The sequence below is a fragment of the Syngnathus floridae genome, chromosome 5 (genome assembly GCF_059516105.1).
Source record: "Syngnathus floridae isolate MCC-2025c chromosome 5, RoL_Sflo_1.0, whole genome shotgun sequence".
Classification (NCBI taxonomy): Eukaryota; Metazoa; Chordata; class Actinopteri; order Syngnathiformes; family Syngnathidae; genus Syngnathus; species Syngnathus floridae.
This window is the reverse complement of record NC_142417.1, coordinates 9,036,069-9,060,857: the sequence shown is the minus strand read 5'-3', so window position 1 is coordinate 9,060,857 and position 24,789 is coordinate 9,036,069. Positions and strand designations below refer to the sequence as shown.

Genomic DNA, 24,789 nt, shown 5'->3' with positions numbered 1-24,789 from the left:
AAAATACAAATGCGGCAGTTGCTGATGAAAAATCTTGATAGAGAGCTATCTTTGGATGCAAAATAATAGTATAAAAATTGAATATTTATTGAATTAACGACAACTTGGATTCAAACCCAAATTCCTTGGTCATTATTTATGTTCACATTGACAAACAAGTACAGATTGAACTTTAATTTGTTACTTACTCTACTTTTCCCAAAAACAGCTGGATGGATGAATCTTTTTCTAATTCATTATTTTTCACTTAAGCAAAAACAACTCTTAATCATTGAGTAATCAAACAAAAAATCAGTTTCCAATTCGGGTTTTGCCTGTGAAGACTTCATTGATACTATTAAGTGTTCAACATGAAAACCAGAGAGCTGTCTACGGGCGATAAACAAGCAATTATGAAGCCAATCAGAGCTATTGTATAAACGTTGATTAAAGCAAATACACCAAATGAAGAAGAAAGACACCACTTTCTGTGTGGCAGATGTCGAAAACTTAGGTGAGGATAAAAAAAACCAACTGACAACAAAGAATAGCCTTAAACAACTGTCGGTGACAGCAGTAACAATCTCAAGAGAGTTAAGGTATCACCTTCAGAAGTAGCAGAAGACTTCATGACCCAAAGTGCAGAGGCATACACGCCATGATTCAATCCACTCATTTGCAAGAAGAAACTGAAGGTCAAGCTGGAATTTGCCAAAAGATGCCGAGACGACAAAGTGAAGAAAATTTATAGACTGATAAAATACAGATTAACCTTTATCAAAGTGATGAAAAGGCAAAAGCTTCGACAACGATAGGACCTGCTCATAATCTCAGACCTAAAATGTTATCTGGCAATCTCAGTGGAGGTGATGTCTTGGCTTGGCCTCACTAATCTTCATTGATGGTGCAGGCGGCAAGTTTGTCAATCAGTTTTTGAAAAAAGTTGCAAACAAATCGACGCTTGTGCAGCAAATTAAGGATTTCAAGAAGCAGACGGTCTCAGACTGTCTTAGTCAATCCACTGATTTAAATCCTATAGGACGCAGAAGATTGAAATCTGTTCTGAGAATCTTACCTCCTCCCTAAGGTGTAGTTTACTGGGTTTTTCTTGACTTGTGCAGTCAAACTTATGTTCCTTTTGTTGGGCGAAATTAGTTCTTTGCTTTAAAGAGGTAGTTCTTTGTTGGACTTTGACATCCACCTCCTGTTGCGTAATGTACATTGCTATTAGAAGAGTTTGGTCTGTTGTGTGCCTCTGTGAATGCGTGCAAGTTCTGTGAGAGACATTAATGAAGCTCTGGCACCTACAATTTGTCATGGCATGGCACAGCACAACTTGTTAATGCAACCCCGAGGGGAACGAAAGCTGCCACAGGCTATTTGTTTTTGTTTTATAGGTTGAAGTGCAGCCTCCAGATGGGATCTTTGGATAATTACCGTATGGGCTCACAATATTTGATCAGATGTTGCTGGCGTTTGATGCTTCCGAAGCGCAAACCAGCAAGCGGCAGCCATGTAAGCGTGTCCGGGCCGCACATCGTAGCCTGTGAACTGTGACTCTATGATTAGACGACCGACTCGGCTTGGGCATCTGTTGGTGACGGGAATCGGGATGGAGCGCGAGGTGGATTGCCAAATTAAGCCATGCGTGGATGCTGTGTGTGGTGCAAAAATGGAAAATCTGGAAAGGAGAGCGAAGCAGGAACACGAGCCACTTTCACACAGACATTTACCGACGGTGAAGTAAATACAGACTGCGGATTAAACCAAACTACTGTGTTGTTTTTTTTCTCCTGTCACAGAGTTGGGCTTTGATTTTTGTAACTCTTCTGCACGTTACCAAAGACACCAAACAAATGGTCCAAAGAGCCCTCTTTGCTAGGTGAGGAAAATAACGAGGTACCTAGTGTTGCTGAATCATCGCATTGAGCTGGAATCGGTTCATTTGACAGAGCTGGCGGCTTGCACGCCCACTCCACTGGAAGGCAGTGCGATAATAAGTGAAACAGCAAGAAGGGTCTGAGGGAGGATCCTGCGAATAGTATGCCCCCTCTGTGGAGACCTAATTATCTCTGTCTAGCCCTTTTCTCCACATTATTTGCTCACCTGTTGGCCCTGCTTGGGCCCTCGGGCAGATAACCAGCCAGTGACGCCTGACGGAAAACTTGAAACCGGCCCCGGGGGAGTTTGCCTTTAATGTGACTCATGCTACAGCTGAAAAACAAGCAAGCGTCAACACATGAAGAAAACATCAACGCAGCCTGAACATGACGTCTGCCTCTCTTATGTAGTGCCACAAATTAAATATTTCCCAGAGACGCACACACACAAATCCTCTTCTTTGTTCAAACATTCAGAATTGGTGAAACGTCTCCCTTTGGGGGGCCTGCGATGATGAGAGCAAGGCGGAGGACAGAAAGCAGGATAAAGTGAATTAATCATGTGCAGTTTCTCCGGGCCGTAGACGTGAAGTCACTAGGAAAGAGAAAAAAACAGAACTACGGCATCTCAATCCTAGCACAACCTTCCAGTAAAATAATTATCCGTAATCCTCTTTGTTTTTGTATTGCTGCCTTTTATTGGCTCGGAGGGTGCTGTACATTGAAGGAGACAGCTAAAGTCTCTCAACACCAACAAAGCTACTTGATAGTAAGTCACATGAGCAAGTGTTTGCAGCAAAACTTTGGAGAGCTGGATATTTACTGTATTTGTTGCGGCATTGAAGGGCATATCATTTTCTACTCCTGAGAAACATTGTTACTTAAGATCCTACGAGATGAATTTACAATGAGGTATCCAGATCCTCTGAAGTCTGAACAAGAGAATAAATGAAGAACTTTACTCATTCATTTGATAGCAACACTTGCAGAATCCAGTTTGGATCGGCTTATACCTCCGGAGGAATTCATAGGAATTGTTTTTTAGTAAACATGATTGATATTGACTTTGAATTGTTAACGTTTAACAGTATCGTATTAGATATCAGATTGAAAGTCTTTATTGAGCCTTTTCCAGCTGACTTGAGGGAAAAGCTAGGGTAGATTAGATACCCTTAACTTGAAAATGAAAAATATTGTGTCTTCAATTAACCTAACAAGTGTGTTTGAAAAATGTGTGCCTTTGCAGTTATCAAATGGATTCAATCTAGTTCTATAATATTTTGTTTTAGAGTAAGGAAAAGGAAAGCGACTGGGTTTCTCTCCCCCTCTGATAGTATTGTTTTATCGCTTTTGTGTGAGACAGCAAGTTGTTTGTGTGTGGCAGTTGCATGAGGCAGATGATAACTGCTCGTGTTTGTGTGTATATACAGTCTATGACCTCGCCTGAAGAGAAATAGACAGACACTTCTTAGAGCAGCCATCAGGTTGTATTGAACTGTCTCCTCACATACTAGTTTTTTATCCAATACTATCTCTTATTATTTTCTAAGTGCTTGGCCTGTCTTGTCTACTAAAGAGTTACATTTTCCCTTTACATGGCATAGTTTGTTTAGTTCTTTAGATGCAGGAGCAAGCCAGAATACCCAGCGCTCAAGATTTGAATGCAGAACCTCTCAACTGTGTGACAGGCGTGCTAACCACAATACCACAGCGTTGAGGGTGGCAGATGGAGGAAATTAAAATAAGCCATGAACAGATGAGTCCTTAAAGGTATCATTTGTCTCATGCAGGCATTTCCCAAGAGAAGCAGCGTTACCATCGCACTGTGTCTTGTCTTAGTGTAGCAAAGCCTTTGGGGCGAGTACCAGTTTCAGTAATCACTTGGTTAACACCTGAGGCCTCCACATCCCTTCACTTACCCATTGTTACTGCCCAGAGGGTGGACTCCTCCATTAACTACTTGGCTTTGGGAGTTGAGACTTCTTCCCTGAACTGCTGTACTATCAGATTATATTATTTGTGTAAATTATTATAAGTATTTTTATTATTATGAGTGTAAATTGAGTTTGAATAGATAGATAGATAGATAGATAGATAGATAGATAGATAGATAGATAGATAGATAGATAGATAGATAGATAGACAGACAGACAGACAGACAGACAGACAGACAGACAGACAGACAGATAGACAGATAGACAGATAGACAGATAGATAGATAGATAGATAGATAGATAGATAGATAGATAGATAGATAGATAGATAGATAGATAGATAGATAGATAGATAGATAGATAGATAGATAGATAGATAGATAGATACTAGAGAGAGAGAGAGAGAGAGAGAGAGAGAGAGAGAGAGAGAGAGAGAGAGAGATAGATCTCTTCTACTTTTTCTAGAAAGCTTTTGGTTGCAGGAAGAACAAAGGAAGTCAAAGATAAGCGTGTAACAAGTGTGGGGCCTATAAAATGGTTTCTAATCTAGGTGTTCTCGTGTACACGGCAGCATCCCTGAACAGGCAAGGGGTAAATCACACCCTCGCCTGCGCTCATTCCACCGGAGAAAAAAGATGCCTTGACCTCCCAAATCGGCTCGTAACAGCTGTTGTCAGTCTGCCAACGAGTGCGGATCTTGACATTTAGGGGCAGCATCTCGTTTTAAGATAGATATTTAGGCTCCTGACAGTCAGGGACATTTGTTGCTCCCATAGGAGAGCTCCTTCACTCACTGTCGTTACAAGCTCCTCATTGGAGCCGTCCACACCAGGGTGCAAAGAGAGCCTCCATCCCTCGCCTCTCTCGCTGACTGCCTAACTAGATCCTCTATCTCTGACACGCTGCTCTGTCACCCAGAACAAAGCTCCCACCCCAACTTCCCCCATTTTTGACAGAGAGCCAGGCAAACGGATGCTCCACAGAGGCTGGGAGGAGAGAGCAGAGCGAGATGGTTGGACAAGGCGAAGGGGTTTGAGCCAGAGGGATTTATTCCCTGTCCTGACAGGTCGCTTTTTTTTCCCCAGGTGAGCTGATGGATTTTCTTCCTCTCAAAGCAATGTAGCAGCGACACGAGGTGTTGTATTAATAGTCGGTGACAGGTCATCTCTGGGGCGGGCTTCAAGTTAACATGTCAGCTTGTGTGAAGTTCATCCTGGAGCCTGTTCATCTATTAGAAAGAAAAAAAAAACAGAGAAGATGAAGTAAAAGTGTACAATGCATGCATCGGCATCATGTATCAACTCTGATGCTGCAGATACAAGTGGAGCGGAGGAAGCATTGAAGGATAAAAGTAGCTTTGTAGCTTTGCTATTCGGATAACAATGATCCCTGAGTGATATGAGCCGTTTAATTGCATCAACACGGCAAGAAAACGGCATTAGCACTCATCAGTGATTTCAAATGCTGCCACTTTTTATTTGTTGCCACAGCTGAGGGTTTGTGCCAGCTGGGCAACTAACAAGTCAAAAACATGACCCAAGGGCTGTTGTTTGCATGCCATCGTTTATTCTTTGTCTTTGGCCTATTCGTCCACATTTCCTAAACGTAAAAGACCTGAGATGACGGCACGGCCGGGAACTGCAGCGGGACCCGAGCCAAATAGCAGAACCCAAAGAGCTGAGCAAATTTGCTATCTTTAGCCTCCACTTATTATATTAAACATCACTTCAAGGAAACATTCATTATCTTCATTAATTTCCTCCTCGCTGCTGTTTTGGAAACGAAGCAGCAGCAGGAACGAACACATAAAAGGATCACTTTGAAGTAAGTAGAATCCACATCATACAGATCACAAAACCATGAGGGGGAAGCCAATTTATTTTTCAAAGGATCAAGCGTCTAAGAATTGGCAAGTGGACATCAGCAGAGAGAGTAACTGGTTAACTGTTGCGACAAACCTTAAGTCATGATGAAAGTCGGTCTTCCCTAGAACGGCGACAAAAAAGCGACACTTCCTGAGCCACAGCAGATTGGCGTTTATGCATCTCTGCCATGCGAGAAGGACGCCTTGTACCAAGAGCCAAGACACAAAGATGCAGCCGACTCTCACTCACGGCTTTGGAAAGGCAAATACATGCGTCACAATCTCCTGCAAAGCTTCTATTTTTGGTCGAAGTACTCGCTGCCTTTATGTCTGTAGCCAACTTTTACATTTAGTTGGTTGGAGCAGATATTTTTGGCCAGTATGGGAGCAGGTGTACCTTATCTGCATAATCTCAGTGTGATCTAAGGGAGCAGCACTTCATCAAAATGGAGCAAGATGCCTACATGGAATCCCTGGATACCAGACCTAGATCCTTTTTTGTGAGTTTGATGTGGCTGATGGCTTCATACGTCAGCAACGGCTGTTTCATTGTGTTCAACCGTAAAATGTGTCTCTTGGCACACGTTTCATAAATGTGTTTTTTTTTCAATAATATTTCTGTTTGATTGTCTATATAGCTCAGTCGGGTCACAGGTGAGCTGAGGCCTCCATTCTTCACTCTGCACTGGACCGGTTGGCCAAGTAATCACAAGGCACATTTAAACCAACAACCTTTCACACTTATATTCACAACTGTAGACAATTTAGAACCCACACAAGAAGGTCGGCTGCAAGAGTCGAGCCCCAAACCGCAGAACTGTGAAGTAGACAAGCCAACCATTAGTTCAACGTGCTGCCTGAAAGCAGCAACAAGACTACATAATCAAATGTTTTATATGTATTTTTAATACATACCATGTGATATAGTATAGACAATAAAATACATTATTTATATAGTGCTTTCACAACAACAAAAATATGCAGAGGCACGTCTTAATCGACTCTTCGTTTTATGATTGCAATAAAGCTTTTTGATGTTCCACCATGACTGTGCCCCGGTGCACAATACAAGTCCAGAAATGTATATGTGGTTGCGCAGAATTTTGACCTCAACCCCATCAATTGCTTTGCAATGAACCAGAACAGAAATGTTCAGCCTAATCCTTTTTCAGATCCAACATGAGTATGCTCTGACATCAGACATCATCTGGATGGATAAAAATTCCCACAGACTCACTCCAACATCTAGTGGAAAGTCTGGAAAGATATCAACTCCCCCGACATTCCATTTTCACTGTGTGCATGTGTGATCAGTTATTTGCCCCAACTTGTACAGCGGGTTTTATTTAACTTTTTGATAGGATTTCAAATGTTTTGCTTGTTTTCATGTCCATTTGGTATGGAGCTGGTATACAACTAAACAGCACTTGGAATCAATCCCTTTACTCATCACTGCTAATCATCACGTGTTGATGAATTTTCAGAAGGGGAATATTAATCCCAATAAATAACTCCAAATTCTTCAGTCTACCTTTTAAACTTTGCAAGCGCACACATTAATAACGAAAGAAAATAATGCAGATCAAACACACTCCAACAGGTTATTCTCCAGGGTGATACCTCTGCAGAGACGCAGCGGGACTCTCCGCTTTGAGAGACAGATGACGGCATCAACATTCATATGTTGCCTGCACTTTGGGGGCCACAGTTTGCTCCTGCAAAGCGTCAAGCTGGGCGTGTGATAGTATCAGCTATTTAGAGCTGATAACACACGATGGCCATCTGCTGAAGATATGTCAGCTCTGGCATTCAGCCAGGAATCAATCGACACTACATTACCACCGGCGGTTTACAGCTGCAGGCCAATGCAAGTAAGGCTATTTATCTTTATTTATACATCACATATTAAAGTATCAAATCCCTTAATAAAAGTCATAAAATCTCATAAAAGTGTGAAGAGGATATGAAGGACGGCTTGAAATAGAATTAGCAGACTATCCTGAAATTGGATCACAGCAGCTGCATAGATCCACTCACTGTCCTCAATAATCAATAAGCCCTTTTATAATAATAATACAATTTATTGGTGACAACTTCGATGTTACTATTGTCATCAATACTGGGTGTTTGTGTAAGTAATACAGCGTTAATTATTAAGTTCTCCCAGACTATCATAGAAATGGAAGCATCGCTCAAAACATGAGAATTCAAGTTATTAATTAATTAATTAATTGCAACAACAAAAAATACAATTTCAAGTACTGTTCAGTAATTATATCTTTTCAACAAAATTTAATTGTGCTAATATACCTATTGCTGGGGCCTGACTAACCAGTTAAATTTAACATTATCCAACAGGTAAGATGATGAATATTATTTTCTACTAATTTGTTTATTATATTATCACATGATGACAAAGCAATGTGATCTAGGAGTTCAATACGGGCGAGGAAATGTGGCAATAATTATAAAAGCTGATATTTTTTTTATTGAAATTCTATATCATTTTGTGTGAAATTTATGAAATTTTGTAAAAAAAATCTCATCTCGTTCTCATGGTACTCATCTCGTGGGATTTATGCGTTGTCCCATCCCGTGCGTGCGTATACGATGAAACCTTAAGCCACCTGTTGCCACTCTTTAAACAGAATAAGCAATGACAATGACGTGAGACTAAATGAATTCTGTATAAATATTGACGAGATCCATCATTATTTCAATATTTACATACTTTTCGTGACAATTTTTTTATGGTGTTCCAATAGATTTTCCTAATGTAAATACAAAACAAACACACATAGCTTTGCTCAGTATGATTGGAATACGGTCTGGAGACTCCTGCTCATAGTGTTGCACAGCATGTTTGAGAAATTATACACTGCTGCCCTCTTTGTGTTATCAGTAAAGTTGCACTTAGGAGCGAGATATACTATGGCGAAACATCAAGGTCTGCAGTACGGATGGTATAGTCATGGAATTATTTACGAAAAATTATGTTGAAAAATATTGACCATTGAAGTGATTTGAAGACTGATTTAATCATGCGCATTAACCTTAACCGGTTTGTAATTTACATTAGACTTGTGACGCCTAGTTTTGGCTCGTGAGTGAACGATTTGTTCAAAGAAACGAATATTTTTCAGTGAACGTGAGTGAACGAATCACTTCCTAAAGTGATTCGTTCGTTTTTTAGTTCATATGACTTCAACCAGTAGGTGTCGGTAATGTGCATTGAAGCTGGTGCCACCTCGCCACGAAACAAAACGAAGAAGAAAATGACGTAACTTCCTGTTCACGAACGAGTCGTGAATTGCATTTCCCGTTCACCAACCAAACGGATCTATGAGTGAACGAGTCAGTGAGTGATTTGCATTTGCAGTTCATCGCGAGAACGGATCCTGACTTTCCCGTTCGCGAACGAGTTAATGGGTGAACTGCAAGGACGTGCATTAACGGATCAGTCAATGTGTTGCGTCTCCTGGCGTGAACTATGTAAGCCAGAATGTAGATATACAATTTGCCAAGGAAAGAAAGAACCACTCACTGAAACACCACTTCTTTTATGCACGTTTTCGCCAAGCTAACGGCTAACTTTATTGCATGAAGGGATGCGCCGTTATGCAACAACGGGGAGATTATGCTTCTCTTTGGGTAATCTTGATTTTATAACACTTATAGTTGTTTTTCAATAACGTGTATGCATATAAACGCCTAAATATTGTTATCCAATATATAAACTGCAATTTGAAATTTACTTTTAATATATATATATATATATATATTTTATTATCATTATTTTTTTAAAATAAACATTTATGTTAAAACTTGTCTGGTGTTTTATTCCTTGTTTTTATATTCGCCAATTAAAACATAAAAATCAGACATTTGGTTCACTGCTTTATATGATGTGTTTTTCGTTGTTATATGAGTCCGCGCCCCCAAAAATAACAAATGTCGGCATAACAGATTTTTTTTTCAACCTTTTATTCAAACATAAACACATTCGATATAATAACACCGACCAACTGCAGTCCAACAAATACAAAATTAAAACATCAATGTCGGCATAACGTGTCGGCTGGCATCGCCGCCAACCTGAAAATGGCACATCACTAGTACAAAACAGTGCAGACGGCCAAGGTGATGCCACGTTGAAATAGCCGTCTGGTTAGTGACATTGGCTGATGCTCGGAAGGAACTTGGTTCAATCCCAGGTTTGATCGAAAAGTGCTTTTTGGAATCGGATCCTCGCTTTGTATGTGTACACATATGCAAACAAATGAAAGTATTTAAATGTAAATACATTAGGTGGCCCTGCCCCCAAGTTGGCGGCGTGCCACAACTGCCCTCACCCCCACTTTCTAATTGGCTGTTTGATCTATGACATCACTCGGACACTCCAATAGGTACACCGCCATTTTCAAGTGTACCTAATAACAGGCCACTTTAGTAGGGAAATATCATGGTCAAAGGTCACAGGTGTCAAGCTCTAGTCCTCGGGGCCGCGTCCCAATATGTTTTCCAAGTTACCCTCGTTAAGCGCACCTGCGTGAAAAGTTTTAGCTCATTTCACGTTCAAAAAGAGCTAAATGTTTTCACGCACCTGCACTTAACGAGGGAATCACACGGACACTCCATTAGGTACACCGCCATTTTCAAGTGTACCTAATAACAGGCCACTTTATTAGGGAAACATCATGGTCAAAGGTCACAGGTGACAAGCTCTAGTCCTCGGGGCCGCGTTCCAACATGTTTTCCAAGTGACCCTCGTTAAGCGCAGGTGCGTGAAAACTTTTAGCTTCTTTCACGGTCAAAAGGAGCTAAAAGTTTTCCCGCACCTGCACTTAACGAGGGAATCACACGGACACTCCATTAGGTACACCACCATTTTCAAGTGTACCTAATAACAGGCCACTTTATTAGGGAAATATGGTCAAAGGTCACAGGTGTCAAGCTCTAGTCCTCTGGGCCGCGTTCCAACATGTTTTCCAAGTGACCCTCGTTAAGCGCACCTGCGTGAAAAGTTTTAGCTTCTTTCACGTTCAAAAAGAGCTAAAAGTTTTCACGCACCTGCACTTAACGAGGGAATCACACGGACACTCCATTAGGTACACCACCATTTTTAAGTGTACCTAATAACAGACCACATTATTGGGGAAATATCATGGTCAAAGGTGTCAAGCTCTAGTCCTCGGGGCCGAATTCCAACATGTTTTCCAAGATTCCCTCGTTAAGTGCACCTGTGTGAAAAGTTTTAGCTTCTGCAGAACATGAAAATGAACATAATCTTTTCACGTAGGTGTGTTTAACGAGGGTAACTTTGAAAACATATCGGAATGTAGCCCCTCGAGGATTGGAGGTCGACACCCCTGATTAAAGAGAAAAGGGCCATGCTTCCTTTCATGGCCACCTGGGATCGAACTATGTTCCTTCCAAGTAAGAGCCCAGGTCACTAACCAGTCGGCTATTTCGACCTGGCATTCGCTGGCCGTCTGCAATCTTTTGTACTAGTGATGTGCATTGCAGTTCTCAACTGAACTGAATCTTTAGAATCGGTTCACTCAAAAGATTTGTTCAAAAGAATCGTTCACCAAATCGTTCGCTACACTTTCTTATTTGTTTATTCTTTTTTTTTTTTTTTTTTTTTTTTTTACCTCGTGTAGTGTTCCTTTTGAAGTGTCCATGAGGCGAACCCAATCACAGGCCACTTCATTAGGGAAAAAGTTTAAGTGAAAGCGAAAAGTGCCGCACCCGCCCTCACCCCCACCTCCTGATTGGCTGTTTGACCTGTGATGTCATTCAGACACTCCATTAGGTACACCGCCATTTTCAGGTGTACCTAATAACCAATTCATTAGGGAAAAATCATGGTCAAAGCTTAAACACTGTGTAGGTGTTGTATTATAGAAAGAAATGTGTGAATTACCCGAGCCAGTTATTACTATTATGTATATAATTTTTTTTTTGGGGGGGGGGGGGGGGGTGGAGTTGTATTGTTTGATGTATATTGTTCCCACGGGATGTTGTAATATAGAGTGTTTACTTGATATTTTTGTTGTTGAACTGGAATGCACATCACTAGTGACGCCTGACAGATCAAATGTAGGGCATAAATATGTATCTATTCTTCCAATCAGAGAAGACTACGAACCTTCTCTGCATTGCAGGTTTTTAACCAATCACCGTCGTCCTTCTACATGCGTCTGGCCAATGATTTCGCTGTATGTTTACAGGTCCGGACGAGAAAAACACCGACTGTATGTTTAGGTGTTATAAAGAGTTGTTATACCAGTTTGGCCATTTTTTGGATATTTCTCGTCGATCAGCGTATTGAAAAGCTCCGCAGAAAAATCTCCTTAATGCAGTAACTGGAAAAGTGTTTTGTTCATTGACGAGTCGCTGGTGTTCCATTTGTTTCCAATCTCAGCCATCCGAGCTTCAGCTTCCCTAGCTGGGGTCCAAATAGAAAGTGTGGCGTGGTGTAGAGAATGGAGGATTCAAATCAGAATTGTCATGGCGGTTATGACGGCGTGGCGATACACTAGCGACCGTCTCCTCGGAGGATGGGGCCCACTTCTGTGTGTCTTCCTGGGATCTCTGGTGGCCCTGCTAACGCCCTTGGTTGGAGTAGAGGAGTGCAATGGTTCCTTGAATGCCATCGCACAGTTTCGATGCCGGCTGTGGGGGGTCTCACTGCAGCCCCCAGCTGTGCAGACCACCGGCCTCACTCTCCCTCTTACGGGCCTCGACCTGCTTCCGCTCAGATCCAAGCCTAGCAAAGGTACATACACAATGCCTAAACGTACTGCTTTCCATCCATTGTTTTACAAAATTTGAATATTTCATGTGATCTTCTACAGACATATTGGCCACCTAAGAGTTTAAAAGTCCATAGATACTTTGTTGATACAACTTCAAGGCAGCGTGACATGTACAGGATCAAGCTTTGGCAGAGTTGGGGTGGTAGCCCAAGTTGCTTTGATATCAGCCTTCAGGGGTTTCTGTTCCCTCATCTTCCCCTTGTCTTGACAATTCAATCGGGTTCAAGTCAAGCTAGCCCACCACGAAACAAAAACAACACTGAAAGTAGTGTAATGTACATGTGTTTTCATGTCGTGTCTATACCTCTTGTGTGTTTTTTGCTTGACCTGAGTTCTCCCTCCTGTTGTGATCTAGAGATGATTTTTGAGGCCCGAGCAGCTCTGCAGCTGGCCCAGGAGATGAGGAAACATGGCAAGAAGGAGAAAGCTCACAAGCTGCTGGTACACGCACTCAGTCTGAATCCAGACTTTGCAGACGCCCTGACTGAGCTCGGGACTATTTTGGAGGAAGAAAAGGACGTCGTGCAAGCAGACCACCTGTACACGAAGGCGTTGGCTATCTCACCTTGTAACAAGAGAGCACTGGTGAGCCGAGACCGCACCCTGCCGTTGGTGGAGGAGATTGACCAGCGTCACTTTGGCATCATTGACAGTAAGGTGCGTAGGCTCATGTCCATCCCTAAAAGCAACTCTGCGCTACGCCGGGTGATGGAGGAGACTTACTACCACCACATCTACCACACAGTGGCCATAGAAGGCAACACTCTCACTTTATCTGAGATCCGTCACATCATCGAGACGCGCTACGCTGTCCCCGGCAAGAGTCTGCAGGAGCAGAACGAGGCCATTGGCGTGGATGCAGCCATGAAGTACATCAACACCACACTGTTGTCTAGAACGGGAACAATCAGAGTTAGTGACATCCTGGAGATCCACAAAAGAGTGCTGGGTTACGTGGACCCTGTGGAGGGAGGGCGCCTGCGCACCAACCAAGTGTTTGTAGGCCATCACATCCCGCCGCACCCGCAGGACCTGCAGCGGCACATGCAAGAGCTGGTCCAGTGGCTCAACTCAGATGAAGCCTTGCAGCTGCACCCGGTCGAGTACGCCGCTCTTGCTCACTACAAACTGGTGTACGTGCACCCGTTCGTGGACGGCAACGGGCGCACGTCGCGGCTCTTGATGAACCTCGTGCTCATGCAAGCGCGATACCCGCCCATCACCATTCGCAAAGAACAAAGGGCAGAGTACTACGCGGCTCTAGACACGGCCAACGAGGGCGACGTGCGTCCTTTCATTCGTTTCATTGCCAAATGCACTGAGATTACACTGGACACTTTGTTGATCTCCACCACTGAGCATGCGGTGGGACTCCCGGGAGCCCGGCAGGATCAAGCCTGTCCTGACTGCAAACACACCATCCCAGTTCACAACTGATTTGGGGACTGGAGGGCACTAGCATTCACCCTAAGAGGTCAAACATCAGCTCATGTCTTGAAACTGCTGAAAATTGGTTTGAGTGAGAAGAGGCGACTGTTGTGACTTCAATAGCTTCAATAACTGACATTCTCATGCAGAGTTCTTTTGGGAAGAATGTGATAGCACTTTCATCATATATTTATTTTATGCAAATAAAGTGATATTAACTTTCAGTATGAATCAATTTGATATGCACTTGGAAGTAACACAATATCGCCCCGGTGAGGTCGATATCTTTATTTCATAACGAGACTTTTCAGCTTTCAAATCAAAGGTAATATATGGATTAACAACCATAAACTAGCCATTAAACATTTCAATGAACTTAAAAATTAATATTGTATTCACAGTCTATAAAACAGCCACACACTACATAATAAACAGAATCTGTATTGAATATTACGGTAGGCCACTGTGGTGAGCACTTTACATAGCTTATATTCCAAATCATAATTGTCATTCACTTATTTGTACTTTTTTTTTTTCTTAAGTTGATCTAAGACTTAGCTACTATAACCGATGAACACTGGCAAAAGTGCATAGTTTTGAAATTAAATGTGAGGGTCTGAAGCAAGTCAACCCCAGCCAGTTAATTTATTATGCCTTTTAAAATGTGACGTTTTAAGTCAAACTGAAATTTCAAGAGATCACGTTCAAGTTCATGTCAAAAGAGTGTTGGACTAGTTTTAATCATTTAACTGGTTAACATGGTCTTTCAACTCACAAAGTCTAACAAAAATAATTTTGCACAATTCTGTTGACAACTGATAGGTATGTCTTCTTATTGTATGTACACACACTAATCTACACATTGCTTAACACTGTTCGATCCAATGTCCGATTCGAATAAGAAAATGTTGAAGTTGGGAAAATGGTGTCTACCATTTTTTTCAAACATATTTACAAACATGTATTCTACACTTGTTTCATAAAATCTGACAGCAACATTTAAACGCAACCAGGAAGGAAAAGTAAAAATGGCAAGGGTCCAAAGTAGTCTTGGGGCTGGTGTAGGGCAGCAGCTCTGCAGTTAAGGCAATCTCGCGGGAACAAGGACGAGAAGGCTGACATTTGCAGAAAGTCAGTTGCAAACACTTACTATTTTGGAAAGGATGGCATGATTGCTTTCCATGTGAACCCAGCCAGCATCCTTTCACTTCTTCAGGAGCATCTTAGCAAAGTCTGCATTGGACAAAGGCTTGGCGTCTCCAGCACCATCCTCAGAGCTCCCGTTCTCCACTTTGCTTGATGGCCCACTTTGGCGATTCAGAGAGCGAGGGAGCAATGACACCTGTGTGCGTCCTCTCCCTCTCCTGGGAGGGCAAATGTTCAACGGCAAAATTAGGCAAAGCTGTTAGTGCTCATTGAGAGGATTGAAGAGGCCTACTTACGCGCCGTAGGCCTGGTGAGGCGTCAGATTTGTGGCGGGCTGGCTGGCACCAGGCTTGCTTGAGTTTCGCCGAGGAGGGTTGCTTATAGCAACAGAGATTTTGTTCCCCTCCACGTCCGTGCCGTCCATTTTCAAGACTGCCTGAGATGCCTGAGCTTCATCTGCAAACTCAACATATGCTAAACCCTGCACAAGCGAACAATACCAAAAGGTCAGCCTGTGTCCTCATCATTCTCATGCTCACCGTCTTGCACGGCCCTCACGTCTCACCTTGGGCTTTCCTGAACGGAATGTAACGAGACGAACTTCCTTGACGGTGCCGTGACTCTTGCTTATTTCTTCCAGTTGCTCCTTGGTGCAGGAAAATGGCAGCCCGGAGATGAAGATTTTGTGTTTTTCCATATTTGTATTGTATTTGAAGACCTATGGGTGTGAATTAGTAACTTGTATGAAACAGCAAGAAACAATGATATAATTACTCAAGTCAATAATCTAATTGTGGTTGTTTTGTCACATCATCTGGTCTCTATCGTGTCAGCTTGAAATGTATTCCCACAATAAACAGAGCTTCACTGCATTTCATAATTACCTTGAAGTCTGGGTTCTTGTTCTTGTCTACACATGGTGACACAAACATAGGCCTTCCCTCCACTTCCCGTCTGTCGAGTTTGAGGGCTTCTGAGACAGACTCTGCGTTTTCAAACTGCACGTAGCCGTAACCCTTGAAAGTCCCCTTGTTGGAGGAGACCAGGCGAATCTGTTTGATGGTTCCACAGGTCTCAAAGAGTGTCCTCAGTGTGTCCTCGGGTGCTTCCAGGGTATATGACAGGTTGCTAATGAATACGCTGTTGTCATCGTTGCGAAGCTCCATTTTATCGTCGCTTTGATTCTGGGCACCGTCCTGCTGGGCTTTGTTGAATCCAGGCCTTGTTGAACCTTTGTAGCCAGGAGGAGCTTTCTTCTCACTCGTTTGAAGCCCAGGACTCTGTAAATACTCCTCTTTGCTTTGCTCACCATTTCCTCTATGTCGCTTTGGAGCTTGTTCTGTAAACAGAGGGGACCAAATATGTCTGCTTTAACATAATGGTTGAGACCACTATCAATAATTCCCAGTGATAAATCTGCTACGGCCTAAAACCTTCAGATGTCTGATAAAAAGCTGTGTTTGGTGGCAAACAAATGGCAATAGAACAGGTTGTATACCATTGTCATTTTGGGGCGGGAAACTCAAATTATTTCAACAAGAGTGTTTGGTCTTTTAGACTACGTCTCCAATTTACCTGCATGGTCAGTCCACTCATCCTGCTCTGCTTTCCTCTTCTCCCCGAAGCGACCCGTCCCTTTCTGAACTTTCTTCTGATTCCTTTTGTCTGCCTTGCCCTTCCGCCTCTGCTCCAGTTGTTCCTCCTCTTGTAAAGCCTGGATGGCTTCTTTCTCTGCCATCTAACAAACAGCCCAAAGGTTTGTGAGAGTCAAAAAGCTTCTAAAAGACAGACATGCTCAAACAAAGGCGAATGTCTGCTTCAGACCTTTGCCCGTTGCTCATTGACTCTGTTCAGACGAGTCTCGGTTTTTTGGACCGCCACGTCCCAGTCCTCCAAAGAGCCTGGGTGCATAGATGTATCATGAAAACCTCCCCAACTCCAGCATCAGCATGTCATATGTGGGGGGTAGGAGCTCACCTTCCACCCTCTCAAAGGTGAGCAGGACCTCACAGACGTGTTCCGGGTAGTCAGAGGTGCACTGGACCGCTCGGTGAAGCGCTTTCCGACAGTGGACAGAATCTCCATAGGCTCTGGCGAGGAGGAGCGAAATACAAGTCAGCATGCTGTCAGGTTTGTTTGATATCTCACTTTGCACATGACCGACCTTTCGAGGTTGTAGTATTCCAGCCACATGTTGGCATATTTGGCATTCCCTTTTGTCATGATGCTGTCCCACAGTTCCCGGGCTTTTTGCATGTTTTTACAATGCCGGGCCTGTGAAGAGGTCAAGTCAAGTATTTGTAAAGCCCTTATGCACAAAAGAGTCTCATAGTTGTTGGCAAATTTGATACAGACTGAAACGAGGGCAAATACAAAGGAGGGCCATCCATTCAAAACCGTTGCCATAGTAACAACAACTTGCCTCTATCCTTGCCCAGATCTGCATTATGTTACAGGAAGGGTCTCCACTTTCTCCAAATCCTAAAGTCAGGACACAACGAGTCAGAGTGGAAAAGCACTTTCAACTCCAACAGAACATTCTGAATGAGAGTTCACCTACTTTCTTCAACATCTTGTTTCATGTAGTCCAGACAGCGAGTGAAGGATCCTCGTAGCTCCTTCAATTCTTGACTTGATTCTGCGACACACACAGGGAAGGCCACCAGCAGAGGGACAATGCACCAATGTTTCCAAACAAACAGACAAGTGCGGACTTTGCGTAACGCTGCTCTCACCTTGGCTGAAATCCACACGTCTCCTCAGGTAGTCGAGATAAACCTGCCAGATCTCCACATAATCCGTAGCTTGAATGAAGCCTGCGTTCAGAGCTTTTTCAAACAAATCTGTGGAAAACACCAAGATCTCCTTCAGTTTTCCTTAACACAGACACTTAAACTATGTGCAGATTAGTCCAATTAGTATTTGCCTGGAACTGTTTGATGAGTGCCCCCGTGCCTCTCGACAGCTTGCAAGTAGCTCTTCCACAGACTCATAGTCCATGGACAGTTTCGGACAGCGCGATCATGAGTGGAGAGAACCAGATCTTTGATTTTCAGTTGACGGTCCTAGACAGTCCAAAGAAAACAAAACCAACTGTGATATGCCATCGTCTTTGGATTTAATATTGTTAGGGCCAATTGCTAATTGTTCACCAACATAAAACTCCACAATATTACAAAACTATTTGACTGAAACAAAAGTAATCCGCAGTGTACTCACGAGATATATCGTGTATTTTGTCCACATGTCCGGTACCAGGCAATTCTCAACCAGAGCCCGCTCAAACGTCATCTGGATGCGGGCCGGGTCCCCTTGCTTCATTTCAAAGTCGATATAGGCCTGGTACTCGGCCAGTTTGGGCGTCTCCGCTACTAGCTGCGAGAAGACAACCGAATAAATCAAGAGACAGCTTGCAGAGTCATGTGACCCAGCATGAAAATCAAGTCTGATTCCTCATTGGTGGTGCTTACCAGTGACTCTTCAAAGGGCTTGTACTTCTCCCTCTGCTGCAAAGCAGTTTTGTACTGATGCAAGATTTCCTCCGGTGCCCCTTGGTCAGCCCATTCTTCATACTCTGCATATGTTGCCTCCATGTCTAAAGAACCAAACATTTTTAATTTATGAAACAAACAATTATTAAAATCATAACGTGTATAAAAAAAAGTGACAAAAAGGTTGATTGGTTTTTACAGTCTTCAAGATTTATTCTGACAATCGTTGTGCAACAACTTTGGGTTTTTCCCCGCCACCATGATTGGTGTACATTTCTTCAGGCTAGGCCGGCCCACACAGACCAGACTGTTGCTCATTTTCTAGCACCCCATCTGGGGCAAGAGGAAAACATCCTTACCCATTAATGGAATGGTCAGCTGGCGGCGAAACAGCGTATGGATGCGCTGAAGCTGCTTGTTCAGCAGCTCTTGCTCATCGTGGCTAGGAATCTTGCCAGGAGGAGGCTGAAAGCAAAGACAATAGAGAAAATGAACAACACAACAAAATGACTACAAGGAAAATGAGCCAATCCAGAGGCATTAACACAGAGAAATGTCGCTGTTGTGAGGCCAAGGGAGACAATTTAAACCTTGACTGGGGAACGGCTACATCAGACATTGGTAAAAATGTTGCTCATGAAGACGACACTGACCTGTACTGTGGCCAGAATGGCATTCTCAAATTCTCTGTAGGCCTCCCACACCGTTTGCCCCTTGGTCATGTGAAGCCCAACAGCTGTGATGGCTCTCTCAAAAACGGATCTCACTCTCTCGATGCCACCCGGCGAGCCCATGCCGCCGATAGAATACTGGGCATATTCCAGCCAGATATCTGGGCCTGAGTGTAACAATAAGATGCCGAGTCTCAGCAAACAAAGCTACGTGTCAAGTCTTTAGGTTTGTCCGTATGCACTCACAAATGTAGTCTTTTATAGCCTTCTCAAAAAGCTCGTTCACTTTTTCTCGGTTTGGTTCTTCTTCAGTCAGGCGGATCTCATCCTTGAGCCAGTCGAGCCAGATCTCTATGGGGTTACACGCAAGAGGTCAGCTATGAAATCAAAACAGATCAACATGTTTGTCTGCGTCTGGACCTACATACACCAACCTTCCGTGAGAGGAAAAAGTTCACTCATCTTCTGCCTCGCCTTTCGCAGCCGCAGAAGTTCACCCTCATGTTTGAGTAGTTTGATGAGGTCAACATGGCAGTTGTAGTCGAAGGCGTTGATTGATAGCTGGAAAACACAAAACGGTATTATTCAACATGCGAGATTGGTGTCTTTTTGACAAGCGAATGGTAAAAGTTGCAGTTACAAATAATACAGTGAGACATCTTTCTTTCGTGTGTTTTTACTAATCCACAGGAGTCCTTTGTTTACAATGGTAGTAAGTCTGACAAAGAAAATGTGTGCAATGGCATGAGGAACACTCAATTACTGCTATATATATCATGTTTTTGTAATACTTTTATGACCTGGATTTTGTTCAGTTTCTTCTATGGAGTTTTTCCTGGAGTGCTATCACCAAGTCTGGTGTTTAGTTGGTTTTCTTATATGCATATATAAATTTATTGAATAAATGTGGTGTGTTGTTTATTTACTGTGTTTCTGTTGAGGGAGATTATTTCAACTGTTACGACAGTGAGCTAAATACGAAGAAACATGCATTTAATAACATTCATACATTAGATTCGTACTTTATTTGCACACTTTTTTGCAAACTATTTAGTAGAAGCTTAGGATACAGGCATTCAAGTTTTCTTTTGTAGAAGGAACATATAAAACAGATAAAAGAAAAAATTCGAAAATGCAACACAAAACTTAAGATTCATAAACATTTTTTTGCACTCTGATAACTTGTTACGTCCTGGGGCTGTGACGTCACAAAGCAAAACGCGCGGCGCGTGTACTGCTAGCATCATGTCACGCCACGAACGTCGCCATTGTAACAACTTCAGACGACAATTGTTTATTCTAATCCTGTGTGAACACAAATAGCGTAGCGAGCTTTCGCTGGTGAAGCTGTCGGCGACTGTTTCCCACTCATTCATTCGCGTTTAGCTTCTCGGCTAACGTCACAAAATTAAGAGTTACCTGCTCTTCTAGCCGTTGGATTTCGGCTTCATTTTCTTTCTCGTCTTCGGACGTGTCGTCCTCTTCATCGTCAGAATTGTCTACTCCCATGCTCTCCCCGCCGTCGCCCTCCGAGTCCATTTCCCGATCGTCCATCTCCTCGTCGTCCTCGTCCATATCTTGCAAATGCGTAGGCTCTGCTTTGCCCGTCGCTGCCATGTTGGAAAGGCTGTCTTGCCTAGTAACAAGCCGAAACAGCCCCTAGTCCGTGCTGTAATAACAAACCCAAGCCGCTAGTGGGCGCTCCAACCCTTCGTTCCCCGAACACAGTGTTTATCAATAAACCCATCAAGACTCGTGTTTACTCGTTCATTTCCGGAACTTGTCGGTTTTTGAACATGGCGATGGCCTTACGAAAGTCTTCGTCGTTGTTGTTGAACACAAGGTTGCTGTGCCCGGAGCTGCAAATCACCTGCTCATATCACAAGAAGGTAATCAAATAGATCGTTATCAGACCTTTTCTTACTTTTGCAACGAAGCTCTAGCATTTGCCGTGTTCTTTGCTCGTCCGTGCTGCCTTATTGGGTCAACAGTGCTAGCATTTAATCGATATCCTGATTAAGTCAACGTCCTAGTTCGTCCTTGTCCTTACTAGTAAGTCATTTCAGTGCACTTGGAGAATGAATGTGTATTGTTATCGTTTTACTTCCCCACCAACTGTCTCCCATTGCGGTGTATGACATTTCTGTACACCAGGACAACTGTCATACTAGCAGAACAACTACATGTTACAAGTGGGCCTTTTGATGCCTCTAGAAGGGTCCTAGTGGCCTACGTGCTTACTATTAGGCCTAGTAGTGATACTAGTGCAGCCCAGTTGTTTACTAGTGAGGTTTAATTGTTTACTTGAAGGCCAAAATTAGCACAAGTAACTAAAATACTTTACAAGATAATGATTCCACTTGTGTGATTGTCCATCAAGTTAGGACAGAGAGCACGAGTATATCAAGGTGGATATTATGGATATCGAATAACCGCTTTGCTAAACAAACGTCAGTCCTGTTGCGTTGTAATGATTCTCTCTTGTATACTTCTGAAGGTTGTAGACCACTATGAAAACCCAAGAAATGTGGGGTCTTTGGATAAAAATGCCAAGAATGTGGGGACGGGTTTAGTCGGAGCACCAGCCTGCGGTGACGTCATGAAACTCCAAGTAAGTGAAGTGGTAAAATATATATAACTGCTGGTGTGTGTCAAGCAGATCTAGTGATTCAGATCTAGTGATTTATTTTATCTCTAGGTTGAAGTGGATGAAAATGGTAAGATCGTGGATGCCAAATTCAAGACTTTTGGTTGCGGATCGGCCATTGCTTCCAGCTCTCTGGCGACTGAGTGGGTGAAAGGGAAGTCGGTGAGTCTGCAAAGAATCAAACATTTCGGGGGGAGAACTTTTGCATTGATTGAGGTCGCTCTCATCCTTTTTCTTGCAGATCGATGAGGCTTTGAGAATCAAGAACACAGACATTGCAAAAGAACTCTCACTTCCACCTGTCAAGCTTCATTGTTCCAGTAAGCAATGACGCAGTATGAAGCGATATTTAAAAGCAGAAATTGATGCAACATAACAGATGTCTATGTACCTTATAGCAAAAAGCATACCTCAGTGCAGGTTTAACCAATATTTGGGCGGAGCTGGGTAGGGAGATATTAGTCAAGGGACACTACCCTCTTTTTATAGAGGTATGACTTCAGATATCACCTCAGACACCTGCTCACTCTTTTCTTCTTTTGTTTCTTTCAGTGCTTGCAGAAGATGCCATCAGAGCAGCCCTGTCAGACTACAGAATAAAACAGAACAAGGAAGAGCAAGGTGTCAAAGCCAGCGGTTAATTTCTCATTATTAATTTTCCATAACGGGTCGGTGTACCTCAGGGATGTGTCGTTTACGTACAGCATGTTGTCACGAGGACTTCCTTTGAGATTATGACTCATCCCCTCTCTTTTCTCAGCTAATAATGTAACAAGCCTATTGTTCAATAACATTTGCATTTATGATGCTGCAATACTAACATTTCTTTAGCATCAATCACATACCAAAAACGATGTCTATGTAGTTTTATTTTAATCACGTTTGTCATGGAGATTTTGAAACTGGAAATTAAAGATCAATATTACAATAATTCAGGTGTGTTCCTTTTATGCTCGTTTTTATGTCTTGATAACATCATACATTTAAGCATAGAGGCAGAAATGTTTAGCACTAGTCACAACAGCAGCATGAGGAGGAAACCACTAGCAGCCAAATGAGCACTGAGTGAAGGAAGTTGGGGGTAGACGAGGTAGTGTCGTTCTTTGTGAAAAATGAAGCCCGTGACACTGTCTGATGGGTTGTAATCATCTGAGAGCGGTGGGGGGTGGTGGTGTCGATGTGCTTTTTTTCTTCATAAGGGCTTGGAGTTGAATGGGACAGGCTCACGGTTTGGCCCTTATTCAAGGAAAAACACTCATCGTAAGTGAAAGTGTTAAAAAATAAGTGTTCTTCTAAAATCCAAGTCAGTGGGACTATTTCCACATTGGCTTCATTTTCAGGAGGATGGCCTGCATAGAGGTCTTCTGCTAATTGCCGTGCTGGCCAGCCATTCAAATATTTCTCCTTCAGTGAACTTTGGACCCAAGTTGACAAATGATTCACAGTCAAAGCCTTCAGCTGAAGTGTCTTGTCATTTGACTTGACACCAGGACAGATTGCCGCCATCGAGAGGATTAGAAGCAGATGGTAAGCAAGATGGACTGGCTCAGTGCATACCAGGTCTGTGCTGGTCTTCCTTGACTTGCTGCTTGATAACCGGCTGTGCATATACAAAATGTCACACAGAGAGGGCAGGCCTATGGTTAAAATGCAGTTAGCAGAGAGGTCTAAGTGGGTTAAAGAAGCCGGCAGGTTTAGAGAAAGGCTGGTCAATTTGTTGCCCTTCAGCAAGAGGATCTGCAACTTCTTCAGGCTTTGAAGCGCCCCTGGCTGGATGGCACGAATGCGATTGTCTTTCAGATCCAACCGAGTGAGGTTCCTCAGTTGCGTCAAAGCACCTAAGGTGATGTAAGTGATTCGGTTCTGCTGTAGAAAAAGCGCTTCCAAGCTGGGAGGGAGGGCTCGGGGGAAGCGGGCCAATAAATTGTGACTGAGGCTGAGCTCCTGCAGGTTGGTAAAGGGACGGAGTAGACGGTCCACGTTACAGAGCTGGTTTTTCGCCATCGACAGGATGGCGGTGTTGAGAGGGACTAAACGAGGAAGTGACTTAAGCCCCAAGCGCTCACACAGAACCAGAACTCCTGGATGAAAACAGCAACAGCCAATGGGACATAAAGATGTTGCGCCACATACTAGTGAACAGATGCAGAAGATCACAAGAGTGCCATATCTGTACAGCATAATGAATTGCTGCAGGAGAATAATAACACAAAAATAAGAATGCAAAGTAAACAATACAGGGAGCTATTTTGTCTATTATCCTTGTTCTTACCTTTCTTCGATTCTCCACCATGTCTTCCCAGTGGAGATGAACGGTCTTGTGTCTCTTTTAAAGATCCTCTCTTTATGTAAAATCCCAGGCAGATACTCATCAAAGTTTAAAGGCTCTTCTTTGAGGTGCTGTGTTACCTATTGGGGATTCTTAATACATTTGCGAGCTCCTTCTGCTGTTCTCTGCAATACAAGAACAGGGTCCTTGTCTTCATGTTAGAGAGTGTCGTACAAATTGCCAGGTGTGTTCAAGAAGCTAGTTGATCTCCCACCATCTGCTGCAGTTTGTTTTTCCTCGAATTATTTAGAACCTGGTTGACCAAAGAGGTCGAGAATGTATATATATATATATATATATATATATATATATATATATATATATATATATATATATATATATACACACATATACACATATACACATACACACACAGTAAATAACTATGACAAACGCCTTTATCCACAGTTTTATTCAACAGAAGAAAATCAAGGAGCAAGAGAAAAATAAAACACACAGCCTTAGTTAGAGTAACAAATACAAACTGTCAAAATTTTGTCATAAGAATTGCATAAACTGCTCGGTTCACATTTGGATGAAATATTTTTAGTTATGCATCAATAGCCGGACACACATTGTATCAGATTAGATAAATACTT

General features: G+C 42.8%; 3 protein-coding genes across 3 annotated transcripts; 2 read left to right on the top strand and 1 right to left on the bottom strand.

Moving 5' to 3' along the window:
* The first annotated feature begins 11,858 nt into the window (after positions 1-11,858).
* ficd (FIC domain protein adenylyltransferase) lies at positions 11,859-14,130 on the top strand. Its single transcript, XM_088376415.1, has 2 exons — positions 11,859-12,438; positions 12,834-14,130. The coding sequence occupies exons 1-2, from the start codon at positions 12,171-12,173 to the stop codon at positions 13,913-13,915; spliced, it is 1,350 nt and encodes a 449-aa protein (XP_088232541.1). The 5' UTR covers positions 11,859-12,170; the 3' UTR covers positions 13,916-14,130.
* A 49-nt stretch (positions 14,131-14,179) lies between these two features.
* Positions 14,180-20,898, bottom strand: sart3 (spliceosome associated factor 3, U4/U6 recycling protein). Its single transcript, XM_088376414.1, has 19 exons — positions 20,634-20,898; positions 19,649-19,775; positions 19,461-19,565; positions 19,197-19,381; positions 18,903-19,008; positions 18,523-18,647; positions 18,272-18,427; positions 17,979-18,117; positions 17,788-17,895; positions 17,613-17,690; positions 17,475-17,533; positions 17,217-17,326; positions 17,030-17,142; positions 16,877-16,953; positions 16,628-16,790; positions 15,937-16,391; positions 15,618-15,770; positions 15,349-15,533; positions 14,180-15,270 (listed from the first exon to the last, which is right to left on the bottom strand). The coding sequence occupies exons 1-19, from the start codon at positions 20,829-20,831 to the stop codon at positions 15,111-15,113; spliced, it is 2,802 nt and encodes a 933-aa protein (XP_088232540.1). The 5' UTR covers positions 20,832-20,898; the 3' UTR covers positions 14,180-15,110.
* Positions 20,514-22,792, top strand: iscua (iron-sulfur cluster assembly enzyme a). Its single transcript, XM_088376416.1, has 5 exons — positions 20,514-21,103; positions 21,712-21,825; positions 21,913-22,023; positions 22,103-22,181; positions 22,414-22,792. Exons 1-5 carry the CDS (start codon positions 21,011-21,013, stop codon positions 22,500-22,502), a joined length of 486 nt encoding a protein of 161 aa, XP_088232542.1. The 5' UTR covers positions 20,514-21,010; the 3' UTR covers positions 22,503-22,792.
* The last annotated feature ends 1,997 nt before the right edge of the window (positions 22,793-24,789 follow it).